This window comes from Triturus cristatus, chromosome 10 (genome assembly GCF_964204655.1).
Source record: "Triturus cristatus chromosome 10, aTriCri1.1, whole genome shotgun sequence".
NCBI classification, from domain to species: Eukaryota; Metazoa; Chordata; class Amphibia; order Caudata; family Salamandridae; genus Triturus; species Triturus cristatus.
Window position 1 is genome coordinate 49,456,850 of NC_140593.1, and position 19,163 is coordinate 49,476,012.

General features: G+C 46.1%; 1 protein-coding gene across 2 annotated transcripts in view; it reads left to right on the plus strand.

Moving 5' to 3' along the window:
- LOC146788805 (endothelin receptor type B-like) overlaps positions 1-19,163 on the plus strand; it is an 84,538-nt gene that overhangs the window by 33,797 nt on the left and 31,578 nt on the right. For both annotated transcript variants that reach the window (XM_085630375.1, XM_085630376.1), the window contains exons 2-3: positions 963-1,476; positions 10,238-10,350. In XM_085630375.1, the coding sequence (XP_085486501.1) occupies positions 1,018-1,476; positions 10,238-10,350 (572 nt within the window). In that variant the 5' untranslated portion in view covers positions 963-1,017. The remainder of the gene's footprint in view (positions 1-962; positions 1,477-10,237; positions 10,351-19,163) is intronic.

Sequence of the window (19,163 nt, forward strand, 5' to 3'; positions counted from 1 at the left end):
CATACCTCCAAGGTTAGATGCAATGAATTACATCTCTGGACAAACACAGCTCTTCTTCGTTGGAATAATTTTCTCCAAGTGCCTCTACACGCATACAATGCCATATTAAAAGCACTCGAGTTTCAGTAGTGCAGCGGTGTTCTATGATATGTCTATGGGCGTGGGACTGACCAAAGCGAATCAACAGCATACATTGTTTTTTTACCGTGAACACGCTGTGCAGAGGAGGAGCACAGTGTACACCTAGATGTGTGAAAGGCAGACAGTTCTCATGTGAAAAAAGCGCAAGCAGAGTATTTACGAGAATAGAGCCAGGTAGTAATGCGTGCAAAAGCGGCAGAATGGCGGCCAAGCATATACTAACTAATGCTAACTTAGCAATGTCCTGAGTCAATCCCATGTCCTCACCACAGTGCCTTCTCTGCCAGGAGTCCCGGATCCACAGTAGTCACTCTTGCCACCCATGGTTGAGTGTGCAGCCTTATAACAGCTCAAAAAGTGGCACGTGAGCCACAAAAACCTCCCTTTCAAACCCCAATATCACAAACCAACAAGAAAGGTTGATTTTCTAGTATCAACATGTCACGGTGTGACATAAGAGTGCTGCTATTTTTACCAGCAGCATTTTCCTCTCAACAGTATTTTTGTACAAGGGAAGCGTTGATAATGAAAACTGTGTTTAAAAGCAGCGGCTGTAGTCAGTTTGATTACCAAGGCCACACATATGGCTGGAAATAGCCTGTGATTTAAACCCACGAGCTTGTGATCCTAAAATTAAATTATGACCGAATTTACTGATTCAAAGAGTGGTAGCCGTCAGAATCTCAAGGTGATAGTTATGGCCCAGACCTTCTCATCTACTGCTAAACTGGCATAAATTATAATCATGAGACCGTATGACCCCTTACCTGTCCTGTATCTGTCATGTTTCACACAATGTTTTACTTGTCTTTGTTTTCTAGGCATCTGAAACACCCCCTGAAGTCCAGAGTCAGCGCTCCAGGACCCATTCATCTCATGGCAGCAACAGAATCAGCAGCCCTGCTGGGCCTCTGCCTGCACTGTCTTCTCCTCAGTGCTTACAGCCAGGAACCCCAGATAACCAATGACTTCCGAGGAACATCAGCAGCCCCTCAGGTTCCAAGCCAAGCGCTAAATAATGCACTGGTGCCTCTGGGAGCTTCCCAATTCCTGGGAGCCTTCAACATCAGTGAGGAGCCTGAGGGGGTCTTTGAGCCCCCAGGACCCATGCCCCCCCTGTGCCTGTCGCCTACAGAGATCCAACATGCCTTCAAATATGTCAATAGTGTGGTGTCCATCGCCATCTTCATCGTGGGCATCATTGGCAACTCCACCTTACTCCGCATCATCTACAAGAACAAGTGCATGCGCAACGGTCCCAACGTGCTCATCGGCAGCCTGGCCCTGGGGGACCTCCTCTACATCATCATGGCGCTGCCCATCAACGTGTACAAGGTAGGCGTTGAGTGTCTCTGTGTGTATAGGTGTGCATGGGTGTGTGTTTGTGTGTGGATATTCGGCTCACCATACTCATCGGCAGCCTGGCCCTGGGGGACCTCCTCTACATCCGCATCACGCTGCCCATCAATGTCTACAAGATAGGCGTTGAGTGTCTTGCTGTGTATGGGGGGTGTGTGTACATTTGGATCACCATACTCATCGGCAGCCTGGCCCTGGGGGACCTCCTCTGCATCGCAAACACAAGGAGATGATGGATGGAGCGCTGAAATGTTTCAAACCCTCACCCCCAGTCATAGATCTGGGTTGCATCCATCCTCGTTCTTCAGCTCACCTCCCCACCCCAGTTCAGACACAGCTATATGCAAATCAGTCTTGACTCTGTGCCTCCTGGGAACAGTCCGTCCCGAACTGCCAAGCCACGTCTTTCCTGATCCAGAAACAAGCATCCTGGTTCCGGTTTCGGGCCAACAGCCCTCATCAGCCAGGCTAGCTTGAATCCAGTGGCAAAGTGAGCAAGGGACCCATGTCAAGACTGATTTGCATATGGTTGGGTCCAAACTGGGGTGGCGAAGTGAGCTAAAGAACAATGATGGATTCAACCCATATCTGTGACTGAGGGGTGAGTGTCTGAAAAGCTTCAGCACTCCATCCATCATCTCCGTGTGTTTGCTTTGTTCGCCCTAAGTTGGCAGGGTATGCCCAGACGTGGGTCCCTTGCTCACTTTGCCACTGCATTCAAGCTAGCCTGGCTGAAGAGGGGTGTTACCCTGAAACCGGTCCCAGGATGCTTATTTCCAGTCCTGTGAGGACCTGGCCTGGCAGTTCGGGCTGGACTGTTACCATGAGGCACAGAGTCAAGACTGATTTGCATATGGCTGTGTCCAAACTGGGGCGGCGAAGTGAACTAAAGAACAATGATGGATTCATCCCAGGTCTGTGACTGAGGGGTGAGTGTCTGAATAGTTTCAGCACTCCGTCCATCATCTCCTTGTGTTTGCTTTGTTCGCCCTAAGTTGTCAGGGTATGCCCAGACGTGGGTCTCTTGCTCACTTCATCTCCTTGTGTTTGCTTTGATTTACTCTACATCATCATCGCGCTGCCCATTAACCCCTGTACAAGGTAGGAATTGAGTGTCTCGCTGTGTATAGGTGTGCAGGGGGGGTGGGTGGGTTTCTGTGTGTGTGTGTCTGTGTGTGTGTGCACGCACGCACACTCATTCGGCTCACCATACTCATCCGCAGCCTGGCCCTGGGGGACCTCCTCTACATCCTCATCGCGTTGCCCATCAATGTCTACAAGGTAGGCGTGGTGTGTATGGGTATGTGTGGGTGTGTGGACATTCAGCTCACCATACTCATCGGTAGCCTGGCCGTGGGGTACCTCCTCTACATCATCATCGTGCTGCCCATCAATGTGTATATGGTAGGTGTTGAGTGTCAATGGGTGTGGGTGTGGGTGTGTGTGTATGTGCACATATTTGGCTCACCATGCCCATCAACGTGTACAAGGTAGGCGTTGACTGTTTGTGTGTGTGTGTGTGTATGGGGGAGTGTGTACATTCAGCTCACTATATTCATCGGCAGCCTGGACCTGGAGGACCCCTCTACATCATCATCGCGCTGCCCATCAACATGTAAAGGTAGGCAGTGGGTCTGCGTGTTCATATGTGCAGTAGTCTCATGATACTTAGCGGTAGCTTCACTGGGTGAACGTATCATTAGTAAACAGGTCCCCAGGAATACCCACAATTTGTCATCGAATGTGCCCATATGTCAGGGTAAGCCAGAATGTTCCTTGTAATGCCCATGATTTGTCATGAAAGGGCCATGTTAGGTTGTGACAATGTTTCCCCAAGTGTGATCACAGGACTTTACCGATGACCCGGCAGGTCTGGATTAGGCAGCATGTCTCCAGGTGTGCCCACTGTACCTCACCCACTAAGAAAATGTTAGGTAGCATGCCACTGTAACGCCCACAATGTGTCATGGTTCATTTGACAGTTTATGGACCATTAGGCGCAGGTGAACGCCCTGGCTTCACTTGCACGCCCACACACACAAGCTCTTACAGGCATGCACATACACACACTCATTTACACCCAATCACTCACATACATACACTCATTCACACACTGAGACATTCAACAGAAAACACACTTCAACTTCACTGGAGAATCCAGCTCTGTGTAGTCCATGGTAAGCACAAGCTTCTCGTACCACTTAACCTTCTGAGCTTCAAAGCAGGGTTGCATTATTTTTTTTTAATGCATTTTACTTACAAAGTGCACAGTTTCCTTAGGTTTCTTCAAGCTGACAAGCTGTGAGAGAAGAGGTGAGGTGTGTGTCCTGCAGAAGAGGTGAAGGCTCTCAATACGTGGTTGTTTGAAAAGCCCTGTCTTAAGATGTTTGCAGAATATCTTGAGACCAAGTTAATGAGGGATGTAGTCAGGGGGTGAATTTTGTAGCGTCTCCCCCAGCCCGGGAGCATGTGAATGAATACACCACACACAGAGCTCCAGATTGTACATCTTTATTCCTCTGCATAAATTACGTTCTGGTCTCTGATTACGTCATAACCATTAATAACCACACCTTAACACCTCCCAGCAAGTTACGTACTTCCGCTATTGAGGTCGTCCAGAATTGCAAGGGTCCTTGTGTACATAGTTTCACGAAATTACAAATTCCATACAGAGGAAGCTTCACCAAGAAACCACATCCTCGATCTGCTGTTCCGAAATTTGGGAGTAGCAAGACTGGACTGAACAGATCGAACGTTTTGTTTGGAAGTTTACTTTTTTACTTTCCTAAATATAAAGTGGGGAGGAGTCTCCCGTGCTCTTGAATACAATACAGAAGGTCTTGGATAGAATTATTTGTTGTGTAGAGAGTCAATGGGGTTTTTGCAGTTCCGATGAGTTTGGGGATGTGTGCCCATAGGTACCAATGGAGCAGGCAGCCCTGGCGAGGCAGTTATTGTCAGCCCTACAAGCAGAGACGTTTTCAGCCATGGACAAAGTGGGCTCTGGCCCAAGCCTTCAGGGAGGCCCCTTCCAGGCCTAGCTCTGGTATGCAGAGTGTCTTGCCCTGACAACCTTGAATAATTCTTAAACAAATTGTTTTTAAAACCATTTTCCTTTTTGTTGTTGTTTATAATCTCTTTATTGTAACGAGTTATAATAAAAGCACCACAATAGCGTCAGAGTTACATATCAAAATGTCATTCAACTTGATTTGTATCTCAAGGAAATACTCCCCCTTTGCCCATCAACCCACAGTGATCAGTGTGGAAAGAGTAAGGTCAGTTAAAGGGCCAGGACCCATCTTGAAGTGCAGTGGGGGTACATATTCCCCACGGTGTTCATTCCATTTGCCCCATATTTTCTCCCATTTTTTGGGACACTCCCTATGTTGGTAAATTACTTTTTCAGCTACCATACTCATGTCCATATCTTTTTTCCAATCTCTTAGATGTGGTGCCACCCCCGCCCCCCAACAACGGGCAATGTTTTGTTTTGCTATTGCTAGCCCCAGCGTCATCCAGGTCTGGTCTATTCGGTTAAGGTCTGTATCCTCCCAAATATTGAGCAAGCACCATTTAGGAGTTAGAGGCGCTACCATGTCACACAAACGAGTCTATTACGATGCCGGTCATATGACCAACATCGTCAGTTTCAATTCAGACCGGCTAATTTTGATTCAGCCGGTCGGAATTGAAACCGGACGGTCTTTCCGGGTGGCTTCCGACAGGCTCATGGAGCCTGTCTGCCAGTCGGAACTGACCCGTAATCCAAATGGATGGCAGTTTATACGGTCTGGATTATGATGAACAGTTTCCAGAAGGATATGGGCCAATGCTAGCATGTAGTCAATTCTAGAGAGGATACCTTGTGCTCCTGAATGAAAAGTGAAGTGTTGCAGCGTGGGATTATTTGTGCGCCACACATCTACTAGACCCATGGCATTGAGAACGTTTACCAGGGGGTGTGGTCAGAGGACACACACCTGGGGGCCCATCGATCACAGGAGTCATTTGGTGTTAAATTAAAATCACCACCCATGAATAGCTCTCCAACTGGGAGGCTTAAGAACAAAGAACTCAAGTCAGACAACGTGGTATCGTGGTGGACTGATAATATTAATCGATGCCCCCTCCCAAAGACCCGCAATGGCTACATATCTCCCACCCCTCTCCACCAAGGTGTTTTTTATTGTTAAGGCCATTGATCTCTTTGCCAGTATGCCCACACCTCTGGATCCTGATGCGTATCCTGCATGGGCTCACATTTTTTATCTACACCTGTCTAAGGCTTTACACGCGGTACCAACGAGGTGCGTCTCTTGTAGGAGAACAACATCAGGGGAATGACTCTTTATATATTGCAGTACTGCTCCCCTCTTAATCTTATCGCCTAAGACATTGACATTCCATGATGACATGAGGCGTAGTTGGACCCTATCTGTGGACAGCGTAATTTATGGAGTCTAGGTAGGTACATAGAGCCGGATCTTTGTGGCAAGTGGGGCGGTCAGGGCAGCAATATATCCTAAATTGGGGTCTGTCCCGCCTCGGTCTACAGGTATGCTTCTCTGCTGGACCACACCACAGTCCGCCCGGCAGTGCTCGGGCCCGTATCCCTCGAGCGCCAGGTTTCTACACACTTTGCATCCGGCAAGGCAGGGCACTGGATTCACCTTTACCAACAATCTGGAGGACACCTCAGATTGTGGTTGGGGACGTATGTTGTAGCGGATTGTAGGTAATTATTATCGATGAGGTTCGGAGCATTACTAACAAGCGGCCATCTTGCTCGATGTTCGGCCAGACCCCCCCCCACTTTAATTTATTTTTAATGTGGGTGATGTGTGAGACTGTTACAGGCATTTTGCAGAAAAATGTTGTGTTTATGTTTAAGGCAACATCAATAAAACAAGTTTATTTTAGATCACAAACATGATGGCACATATGAGAAAGGAGAGGTTGTCAGAAATGATTTGCAATATTATTAGTGAGCTGCTGCTGTGTTATAATATTGAAAACACAGTCACTGTCTCGGATTATTAGATGCACACAGATATAGAATTTGGACCAGCGCACCTGTGCCCGGTCAGTGACCTGGTCAAAGAGGGCATGAAAGAGCTGAAACTGGATCATATACTCAAAGATGGTCTGAACAGGGGCCCCCAAAATCTGTTTGGCCCATGGCCCCCAAAATCCATAAGATGTTCCTGCCTGCTCCTCCCCGGGGGAAACTTTGAGACCGCACTCTACTCGCGGCCTAATAAGTTCCACCTCACGGGGCCTACAAAGCAATCGGTCCAACTGTGGCACATTGTGAACTGAAGGCTAGGGTGGGCTGACAAACTTACGAAGGTAACCCCGCTCTGGGTGTCAGAAAGGCTCGGGTCATTGGGTCACACTAAGGGATTTCGAAATTGGGACCTGATCGGGATATCCCATATAGGGGCCCTTTGGGGATTCAGGGGAACGGTGACCTTTGCCTCCCTACAGCAGTCCCACAAGTTGGCACACTCGGAGTTATTCCGGTACATGCAGGTTCGGCACTCTCTCCAATCTAACATTCCACCGGCGACAGCGCTCCCGGAATCCTCCCCCTTAGAGGATAGGCTGCTTGACGGCTACCTGCCGGAAAGGGCGACATCTGCAACTTCATCTTCATCTTGAACTCAGACACCAGAGTGACTCAAAGGGCTAGTCTGCTAGCCTCCTGATCTGAACCTCGGGGACATAAAAGGCTCCCCAACAGTTCCTGGACCCGTATTCAGTGAGTTCCTGACCCCCAAGTGGTGCCTCTCAGGTCCTGGGCTCTTGGTGTGGCCCATGAGCTCTTGAAATCAAGCTTTTGGTCTCTTCATGACTACAAACGGGCCCGATCGCACCAGAACCACACTGCATGCACCGAAATCCAGCACGAGCCAGCGCATCTCTTTGCACAGCAGCATCGTCAGCCAGCAGGGGACTGCCAACATGTAACTAAAGCTCGTCCGTGATGCCCGGGCTGCTCTTTGCACCACGCCAACTGCCACTGCGATGCTCTCCTTCCTCCTGGCAACCCTCTCCAACTCGAACAGGACTCTTGGCAAAAAACTTAAGAAAGTAAAACTTCAGCAGCACTGATCTGGGACTGTATCTGACCCGCACTCCATTGCGGTCGGCCTGAACCTTTGACTTTGACCCGGTCCAGCGCGACAAAATAGCCAGAGTTGGCGCTTTATGCTGTTAGATGCTATTTTACAGTTTATTTTTTTGAAATTCATAACTCCAGTATGACAAATTGGATTTTTGTCGTTTTGGTTGAGTTTTATTTATTCTGGGATAGTTACGTGGGGGTGCAGTTGGCACCAGCATTCCAAAGGGCAGGGACTTGGCCCCACTAAAGCTAGTGATTAAATCTCCCGGGGTAGTATGGCTGACAGGACAGAATTTAGAGAGGGACTGTGTATTTCAAAGGTGGCTTTTTTGAACTGATCATATCTTCAAATGCCATGGTGGGTATAACTACTGGGGCTCTGGCCTCCGAAAATAGGGACGCTTTGGATTCGGAACCATACTACACTGGATTGACATGCTGGTTTGACACGACAAGAGGAATCATTAGGGCAGGAGGGACTGCAATTTGATTATCCACCGACTTGTGGTGGCCTGTGGAGTTGTCGTGCTCCAGAATGGGGACTATCACTTGGTGGATTTTGCCCGAACATTGCTGGCCTTCAGCTAGTTGCCAACTGTCGTGGCCCGGGTCCTGAAGCACTCCCCAAGGCCGGTTAGCTGGCCTCCTGTCCATGCGATCCGAGGGACAGAAAGGATCTCACAATTTCCACAAGACTGTAGGAACTTCACTGGGTGCTGCATAAACGGGTGGAAGTGATCGTCCGTTGGGACAAGGACCGTCCTGACATACACCGTCATCACACTGAGAAGATGAGTGTGCTCATAAAGATAAGCGATTTTACCCTCCCATACCTGCCAATGGCAGGAAAAGAAGCGGTGTAGTCCCAATCCGACTTTGGTACTCCCTGTTAGATCCGTCTCTATTTAATTCAATCTTACAAGGGGTATTTACTGGAGGCATTTCTTTTTAAAGAATGTCAGAGAAGAACTCATTTTTAAAGATTTACTTAATTAGTCAAAAACAGAAATGAACAGGCTGAGCCATCCGGGTTTTAAATCAATAAGCATTCAAATCACAAAATACTTGACCAAGAAGTCAGTCAATTTCTACTGGAAATCCAGCATTGAATCTCCTAAGAATGGAGTAAGGGTCTCCTCCTAGCACGGAAAAGTCACACCTCTTTTATAGGGTTTCAGACAAAGGCTTCACACATCCACTACATTAGTACATAGGTCACAAATGCGCATAAGCTATAGGAATCAAGCAAAGAGCAGCAGCTTGCACTAACATACATAAATACATTGAAACATGTCCAACTATTCTAATTGAGTATTCAGAACATCTATGCTCAGTGCATGAAATCTTACATAGTATGTTATCCATTCTGAGTCAGTTGAATTGTCCTTGGAAAGGTGCATTTCATCAGTGCAGCTGGGTAACTATTAGTCCTTTTATAGAAAAGCCTAAAATTCTTTATAACAGCAAAATGATAGCAGCAGCAATGGTCATGAGGTATACTACTGTGTCACATCCAAGATAGACAACAGAACAAAGTTGTCCTATGTTATTGAAAGCTCGGTTTCTTGTACATTTTGCATCACAATTCTAAAACAGATCTTACACTACCTGCTCTCAAATTCTCCCCTTCAGGTCCACCCATTCTCGTGTTCTCCACTCCAGGTCCACCAACCCTCACCCTCATATTTTCCTTTTAAGGTCCACCCACCTTCATGTTCTGTTCTAAAGTTTCGGCTCTCAAGGTCCACCCAGCCTAATGTTCTTCTCTCAAGGTACAGCTGAGCTCATGTTCTCCTCTCAAGGTCCATCCACCCTAATGTTCACCCTTTCAAGGTCTGCCCACCCTCATGTTTTCCTCTAAAGTTTCTGCTATTAAGGTCCGCCCACCCTCATGTTCTCCTTTCAAGGTCCGCCCACTCATGTTCTCCTCTCAAGGTCCATCCACCCTCATGTTCTCCCCTCCAGGTCTGCCCACACTCATGTTTACCCCACCAGATCTAACCATCCTCATTCTCTCCCCTCCAAGTCCACCCATCTTCACGTTCTCCTCTTTAGGTCCACCCACCCTCATGTTCTGCTTTTAAGGCCTACCCACCCTCATGTTCTCCTCTTAAGGTCCACCCACCCTCACGTTCTCCTTTAAAAGTCCATCCACCCTCATGTTCTCCTCTAAAGTTTCTGCTCTCAGGTTTCACCCACCCTAATGTTCTCCTCTAAAGGTCTGCCCACCCTCATGCCCTCCTTTCAAGGGCCACCCACCCTCGTGTTCTCCTCTGAAGGTTCTGCTTTCAAGGTCCACCCAGCCTAATGTTCTTTCAAGGTCCACCCACCCTCATGTTCTCTTCTCAAGGTCCACCGAACCTCATGTTCTCCTCTCAAGGTCCATACACCCTCAAGCTGTCCTTTTCACATCCACCCACCCACTCTCAAGACCTCATCTCTATGTCACCAACCATCAAGTTTTGCCTTCTGGGTCTGTGTATCCTCAAGTTTTCATCTCCAGATGTTACTGCCCTTGCTTTCTTTCCTCCTGCTCTGACTGTATTCAAGTTCTCCCATCCAGAACTCCATCTAATGCTGTGGTCTGTTTTATTTCATCCTCAGTTGCTGGCTGAAGACTGGCCCTTTGGAGTGCAGGCGTGCAAGATGGTTCCATTCATACAGAAAGCATCTGTGGGCATCACAGTCCTCAGCCTGTGCGCTCTCAGCATAGACAGGTAGGAACAAAGTCAATGTGCCCTTTCCCAGCCTTAGCACCAACTAATATCTATCAGCCTTTGGTGCCAGGGACTGTCATGGCTAAATACTGCCATGATGACCGTCCCAAACAATAGGGAGGGGTAAATGCTAAACCATCTATGAGGGCATCTTTCAGCATTTACAGGTAACTAGCAAGCTACTGTGGTAACTACACACACAAAGAGGTAGGTACCAGCCTGTGGTACCAGCAGTTACTGCTCATAAAAGAACGTTGTGACTTCCTTCAGGGCTGGTAATTGGGCGAGAGGTTGCAAATGGATAAGTGAATGGAGGGGCAGGTATATTGCCGCTTTCTTGCACTGATGCCCTGTTACAAGCTGGGTTGTTGGAGGGTATTACTGCTAACAAGATGACAGTGAACATCTCCAGCATTTGGACTCTTACTAGTAAAACTGGTTGCCCATTGTTGGCATCCAAATTACATTACAAAAACCACTGAACTCTTCTATACTCACAAATATTACATAGTATTCACTATCATCCTAGTAACTGACCCTAATGTACAGTGTCAAGTACAATTACTCCAGTATTGTAATAATAAACACTTTTGGCCACACACAGGTGGCAGTAAAGAAAATCCTTTCATTATAATAAAATATATACAGACAACATCTGATCCAAGCAACCCCAACCCTAATGACCATACTGATGCCGCCTGCACTTTGAAGAAGGGAGAGAGATCTCCTTGCAGGTGGGTTTAGTGAGTAACTGCAGCAGGATGTTTGGGGGTCCATTGGACCCTTTTTCTCATCTCCAGAGGGCTGCCTTTAAGGGTGCCCTGAAAGTGTGCCACCTTTTTGTGGCGTACTTTCAGTGTGCCGCCCAAGGGTATGTTTACCTCTGCATCCGCGTCGATAATACGGCTCAGGCACAGAGGCAAAGTGATTCCCTCATTTGAATAAGGGAACACCGACTCATGATAGTGCAGGCGCTACATATGTGCCATCGCTATCAGTATTACAGAAGAAGATGCACAAGCTCCTTGCCACATTGTATTATACGGACCCTGGATTGCTTTTATCAGCTTTTGTACATCGGCATGCCTTTACTTTGCACATAGGTTGGGAAGTATAATTGTAACCCCTTGTTTGATATATGTGTAAATGTTTATATTTTTAAATATATAGACACACATATATATACATATATATATATATAAATCACTGAAAAAACTAAGGTTACATGAACATTCTAGTTAGGTTCATGTTTTGCCCACACAAAACCATAGAAATTCAGCAGTTATAGTTATACCTATAGCTATACTTATGTTAGGAAAGTAAAACTTGTGGCCTAAAGTTACTTAACGGCATGAGTTATACTTTTTTCAGATAGGTATAACTTTAACTATAACTACAAATGTTGAATTTCTATGGTTTGTGTGGGTAAAACGTGAACCTAGCTATAACATTCCTGTAACCTTTGTTTTTTTCAGTGAATTTGAAAAAATCTTTTAACATAAAACCAATATTTAATTGGATCTGTGGGTACACAGAGGATCCGCGTCTCTAAATATGCAAAGTTTTATTTCTTTAATAACTCCAAAACTACTGAACATATTTACACCAAATTAGAAAAAAAGGGCTCTTTCTGGACCAAGAGCTAGCTTTCTGCCCAATTTGGTGTAAATCCATTCTGTGGTTTGGCTTGTAGCTATGTCTAAAAATGACAAAATCCCCATAGACATTACATGGGGAAAAATCATTTTGGGACCCCCATTTTTCTCTGCCCCCGCTTAACAAATCACCTGAAATGTTCCATGCAAAACTAGGCAAAGCAGGCCACCTTTTTGAAAAATTCAGTGAAGATTCATCAAACGGTATCAAGATTATTAGCAAAACAAAAAACGCTTCGTCTATGAGAAAAGTTGCTCATAACTATAACTACCTACTGGGTATTGCCATTATTAATTCTAATATAACAGGTTTTAATACTAAAATGTAATTGTATTTATGTTTACTTTTGTAATTACATCAATATAAATTTAATGTATTCTAGTAATTTTATTCAATATAATTAAATTTTATATTACCCATACTACATCCTTCAAAACCCTTTCTATCCACCTAAAGACTACCCATCTTTACTCTAAAACCCCTCATTACCAATAAACACTAAGCATTCCAAATTCGTATAAACTTATGATCTCCCCTAAAACTATAAAAGACATAACCCTAAAAGCTCAGTACTACCCCAAAACACTACCCATCCCTGAACCCTACAAACTTCTAATCACCCCTAAAAATACCCCCCACCATGAACCCTAAAATCCCCATACACTCCTAAAAAAAACCCAGCAGTTTTGAAAACTATATACCTACATATGCATACAAAGGTTACAGGGGCGCTATAGTTAGGAAATAAAATTTAAACATCATTTGAAATTCACTGAAAAAAACCTAAAGTAAGCAGTGCATTGTGGGGGCATAAGTTATAGTTGCTCATGTAGCTATAACTGCTAAATTTCTATGGTTTTGTGTGCGTAAAATCTGAACCTAACTATAATGTCCCTGTAACTGTTGTTTTTTTCAGTGAATTTCTAAGGTTGTTTTAATTCTATTTCCTAACTAGAACATCCCTGTAACCCTTAGTTTTTTCAGTGAATTTACATGGTTCTTAATGCTATTTCCTAACTATAAAGTCTTTGTAACCTTTGGTTTTATTTTAATGAATTTCTATGTTTTTTAAATGCTATTTCCTAACTATTATGTACCTGTAACCTTTGGTTTTCTCAGGAAATTTCTATGGGTTTTTAATTCTATTTCCAAACTATAATGTCCCCGAACCTTTGTTTTTTTATATAAATTAAACTGCAATTTCACCTATAAGTTCAATTTAGTAATATACATTTTTAAAACTTTATAAACACATTTTATTCACACATTTATACATATTATACATTTTGAAAGTAACAATTAGCAAATGAAGGTAAGATAACTTATGTATTCTTTCTATAAATGCAATACACCAAAACTATTTCTTTTTATAATTCATTTTATGGATCTGTGGATCCGCCACAAATTTGAGAAGGGAGCCCATGCCAGTACTCTATGGATACTAGTTCCTGTGATAAATTTGTGGTAGATCTGCGGATTCCAAAAAAAAGAAAGAAACAATTAGAAATATATACAGGCCCTACAAATGTTAATATTGACATCAAAGGAAGCATATCCATACATTAATATTTTGAAGCCTATTTGTATTTCACAATATGCTTATTTAATTTACAAGTTCAGTGATCTGCGATCCACCGCAAGGCAGCCGCGGTCCGTGCAGGTAACAGAGGTGGGGCGGTGGGGCCAGGTAAGGGGGAAATTCGAGGGACGATGCAGAGGGAAAATTAAATAAATAATTAATTTTCCTTCGGCATCGTCCCTCGAAATACCCCCTTACCCAGCCCCACTGCCCCACTGCTGTTACCTGCACAGACCGCAGCTGCCACGATGTCACCGATTCCGCCTTCTCACTAGCTACATTAAGTCTCCACCCCTTCACATTGCAACCACACCCTAAATAAGATGTTTGGCTTTCACATCTCTCTTGAAGACAGACTGAAAACCACAGCTCCATCATTTTTTGGGATTTCCTCCAAAAGAAGAGACTTTCAAAATCAAGATGTCGTCTACTGCAGATAGAAGACAAGGAGAAGAGCAAGATGAAGAAGAAAAAGGCCTCTGACATTAGGAAACGCTTCTCCATCCCATCAGGGGAAAAGAAAGTTGTTGCAAAAATTGTACAGTGCAATATATGCATGAAAAAACTAACAATAGGCACGGGGAAGAAGTATTCGCATTGCATATCCTCCATGTGGATACATCAGAAAATCATTCATATGAGGACATATGACAGGATGATGCAACAGAAGGTAGGTGGCGCACCATCAACATAAGCAGCTGGACCATCTCTGGGACTCTTACCACCCGACCAGATGATTACCACACCCGCTGTCTCACAAAAACTACCGGACATGGTCACTCAATGTGGCAAATGCCATACGCCAGCAGGACTGAACATGTCATCTGAGATCATGGATGCTGTCAACAAGCATAATTGTAAAAAGAAAATTGCCTCTCCGTTCCACCTTCCATTCCTCTTAAAGACTGAAGCCTGTTACTTCTTCCAAGTTGCTTTCTCTTACTCCTTATACTGCCCTTGTTATTTTTGTTCCATAAGAAAACAAGCATTGGTATAGCCAATAGGTCTCGCCTTTGGGACCTTGTAAGTAAAAAACAAATCCTGAAGTATAAGACTTCACGTTTGCATTTACCTCAATACGGGTCTCTACCGGGCTCTGTTTTGTGTCCTGCCACAGGCGGCCGGTTTATTTCCGGACTGCAGTGACAGCAGGCACTTCGATGTGCACTGCTCACTTCTCACTAGTGGAGAAGTTACGGTATGACATCATGCCAGGTGAGCGTTGTAGGGGAAGGGAGATCCTTTAAAGAGAGTCATTTTCTCTTTGGATTTCCCTTCTCATTTTGAAACTCAGGAACAGCTACATTGTCGTGGTGTCACCAGGGTTTTAAGTGGAAGCTTTTTCAGTATTATATTCAAACCATAGTTGCTGCTTATTTATCTTATGCAACTAACAACCATTGACAAAGCCAATAGTCCTGACTTGTTGTAGGTATGATGTTACTTGTTGTATCATATATCTAGATGAAATGACAAACAGCAAAATACAAGTCGGACGGCACACTATGCTAAGCACAGATTTTTAGCTTAAGTGTTTTTAAGCCACGCCCTAATTACATTGGCCACGCCCCTTTGAGAGACCCTGACGTTTTTTCATCCCACTTAAAGCCCTGCTTAGAACCATCTACAGCACAAAGATGAGGCAATAAGAGATCAGACAGAGGTCTCCAGTCCAGAGAGAACTGCTGGGAGCAGCCACACTGTAATGTTAGCAGCACAGGAAGGACCTTCTGGGTTTAATAATACTGTAACATAATAATAATGAGTGAATATGGAGTTGCTATTTAGTTTAGGGTTTCTTCCAATAACATACAGGGCACTCCTCTGAGAACTCTCGGGCACATTCATCATAAGGGGCGCAGCCATCTTGAATCTTTAGGGATCAATCAAGAAAGGCAATTCTGTGAGAAACCTTTGGACACCTTTCTAGTGCTCGCAGGAAGGTACTGTGGGAAACATCAGGGAACCAGCTTCAATCCCGCCAGGGTGTTACCGCGGGAAACCACGGGGCTATATCTCCAACGGACACAGGCCTCAGGGCACCCTCTCCACTGCTGACCGGCTCTACTGTGAAAAACCTCAGGGCACCTTCCCCGCTGCTGACGAGTCCTCCCTAAAGAAACTTCAGGGCACCTTCCCCACTGCTGACGAGTCCTCCCGAGAGAAACCTCAGGGCACCTTCCCCACTGCTGACGAGTCCTCCCGAGAGAAACCTCAGGGCACCTTCTCCACTGCTACCCGGCCTTACTGTGAGAAACTCAGGACACCTTCTCCAGTGCAGACAGGCCTTGCTCTGTTCACTTCAGGGCACCCTGTCCAGTGCTAAACATTGAGAAACCACTAGGGCCTTCTCCAGTGCTAACAGTCCCTGCTGTAAGAAACCAGGCCTTTCTCCAGTGCTGAGAGGAAGGTGCTGTGAGAAACATCTGCATGGACATTGTTTTGGTGTACCTCTGTGCATCTGCACCAGCATAGGGCACTGCTGGGAGAAACCGTTCGGCTTTGGGCATCCTCACTAACGCAGGGCACTGTGACGAGAGGAAACTCAGGTCGCGTGTGCCAATACAGACAGACCCCTGCTTTTCACAATAGAGCCTTTGTAGTGCTTGGGCCTCACCAGCCTTGGCGCATCATGCATAGACCACATCTACAACAGACCCTTCGACCACCTGTCATCATCACACGCCTGCATTTACATGCCGCAGGCAGGACGCCAATATGGTGACTTGGCGTGCTGCCTGCCACCGGGTGTCCTTATTGGCTGTTATCTACCAGAGGAGCGCGCGCGCTGCGCCATCACTGCCTGTTCCTTATAATTAGTACTTGTCGTGGGTTCGTCGCTGGCACGACGCCTGGTAGTGAGTTAATACCGGTTACAGTTTCATCGGTGTCTTCCGGTGACTCACTCGCTGACTCAGGCGCATGGCAGCAGCAGTCATCGTGTCCTATGCAGATGCGCTCTGCACTGTTATTATGCTGCCAGGGAGGAAGAAAGAACAACTGTTTAGCTGGCCTACGAGGTGGGGGTGTGCGCGGAAGCGTGACGGGGCTCCCGAGCCATTTGGAGCCCACTGGTGTGGGTGTGCTTGCAGGCGACTCCTTTTCCTTTTGGGCGAATGGGTAAGGGGGGCATGGAATGTGGTTGGAGTGGACGGGACACCACAAAGCCAAGTCCTGCCAAGAGGAAACGTTTACCGTAAGGAGGTGCAGTGTAATGTTTTATCTCTGGGCTATCACACATAAAACTAGTGTTGGGTGCAGCTCTGTTCCTAGTGATGAGCGTAGGGAAGCCCTCGTGGCTGGGACCAATCCCAGCGCGGCTGGGCAGTGACGTCTGGGGAATCCCTCGAGGCTGGACCAATACCAGCGCATCTCGGCGATGACGTTTTCGGAATCTGCGCACTGTAACGCTAGGCACGAGAGCGCGCGCGTGCCACACCGAGACATGTGTTTTGAATTATCGCGCACAAATTTGTGCACGATAATTCAAAACACATGGAGCCCGTGCGGGTAACCGCAACCAATAGGGCATGGGCGGAGCAATGCGCCCGCCCTTGCCCAATTGCGTTCTGTCTTTGTAAAAAAGACGCACGCATAGGTCAATAGCCAGGGACAAAACAAAAAGCACACGCAGGAGTGTGTGCGAGCCTCTGGAGTGATTTCTCAAAGCCCTTACATAAAGTCTTCGCCAGAACAGCGCAAGCGCTGTTACAGGCTCAACCTAAAAAACCTCAAAAAATACAACTTTTAGGGAGAAAATCCACCTCTAAAAAACTGTTCTGTTTAGAAATACTTCATCTGCTAAAAGAAGGAAATAAATACATATTTTATTTTTTGTAAAATTGTGTGTTTTAGTGTTTGTGAGTTTTTCTATGTATACATGCATTATAACCCAATAAGTGAAATCAAAGTAGCACATCTGACTACTTTAATATTCACCAAGGAGAATAAACCTATGAAGTATTAAAGAAGACACTGGCAAATGTTTTGCAATGTCATCCAGAATAGTAAAATGCAATGACTGTATGGGTGTCTCAGTGGGTGTGTGAGGGGCTGTATTGGTGTATCAGTGATTGTGTGAGTGGTTCTCTGGGCATGTGAGCGTCTGCCTGGGTCTATGAGTGGGTGTGGGTGTGTAAGTGTAAGTGGCAGTGTGGGTGTGTGAATGAGTGTGTGAGTGTCTGTATGTATGTCTGAGTCTCTGTGAGTAGGTGTGTGCATGTGTAAATGGGTGTATGAGTGACTGTATGGGAGTTTGAGTGGCTTTGTGGGTGTGGTGTGTCAGCAGCTGTGCAAGACTATATGGGTGTGTTAGTGAGGATGTAAATGTCTGTATGGGCGTGTAAGTGGGTGTGTGAGTGGGTGAGTGTGTGGCTTTGTGGGTGTATGAGAGTAGCTGTAAGGTGTGTGACTGGCTGTTTCAGTAGCTGTGTGAATAAGTGTACAAGCATGTTAGTGGGGATGTAAATGTCTGTGTGGGTGTTTAAGTGAGTGGCTTTGTGGGTCTTTGAATGGGTGTGAGAGTGGCTGTATGGGTGTGTAGTTGGGTGTCTGAGTAGCTATGTGGCTGTGTGAGTTGGTGTGTGAGTGCCTGTGTGGGTCTGTGAGTGGGTGAATGGTTCTCTGGGTCTCAGAGTAGATATATCCGTTACTATATGTGTGTGGGGGTATTTGAGTAGCTGTATGGATATGTGACTGGGTGTGTGAGTGGCTGTATGAGTGTGTAAATGGGTGTGAGACTGATTTTCTGGATCTCTAACTGCGTGTGTGAGTGAGTGTGTGAGTGTCTGTGTGGGTCTGTGATGCATCTGTAAGTGGTTCTCTGAGTAGATATAGCTGTGACTGTATGGGTGTGTGAGAGGGTGTGTAAGTGGCTCTATGGATGTGTGACTGAGTATGTGATTGTCTGTATGGGTGCATGATGAGTGCATGATGGGTTATGTGAGTGGTTTTCTCGGTCTCTGAGTGGATGTGTGAGCAGCTGAGTGGGTGAATGAATAGGTGTGTCAGTGGGTGTATGGGTGTGTAAGGGGCATGTGAGCGTGATGGGTGGGTGTATGAGTGGCTGTGTGAGTGGCTGTGTGAGTGGCTGTGTGAGTGGCTGTGTGAGTGGCTGTGTGGGTGGCTGTGTGGGTGGCTGTGTGGGTGGCTGTGTGGGTGGCTGTGTGGGTGTTTGAGGGGGTGTGTCAGTGGTTTTGTTGTATGGGTGTGTGAGTGGGTGTATAAGTGGCTGTGTGGGTCTATGAGTTGTTTAAGTGGCTGTATGGGTTAGTAAGTGTGTGTGTGTTTGTGTGGGTCTGTCAGTGGTTCTCTTGGTCTGTGAGTGTACGTGTGTATGGCTGTATGGGGGGTGAGTGACTGTATATGGGTGCATGGATGTGTGAGTAGGTGTGTGAGTGGTTGTGTGGGTGTGTGAGAGAATATGTGAGTTTGGTCTGTGAGTGGGTGTATGTGTGTTTAATTGAGGGCTGGATCCGCAGACAGACGGCTCTGGAAACTCTATCCCACCTTTCCCAAGGGGAGCTCGCCCCCGTCCTACCTAGTCACAATGCTATCCGTCATGCCAGCCTACACCAAC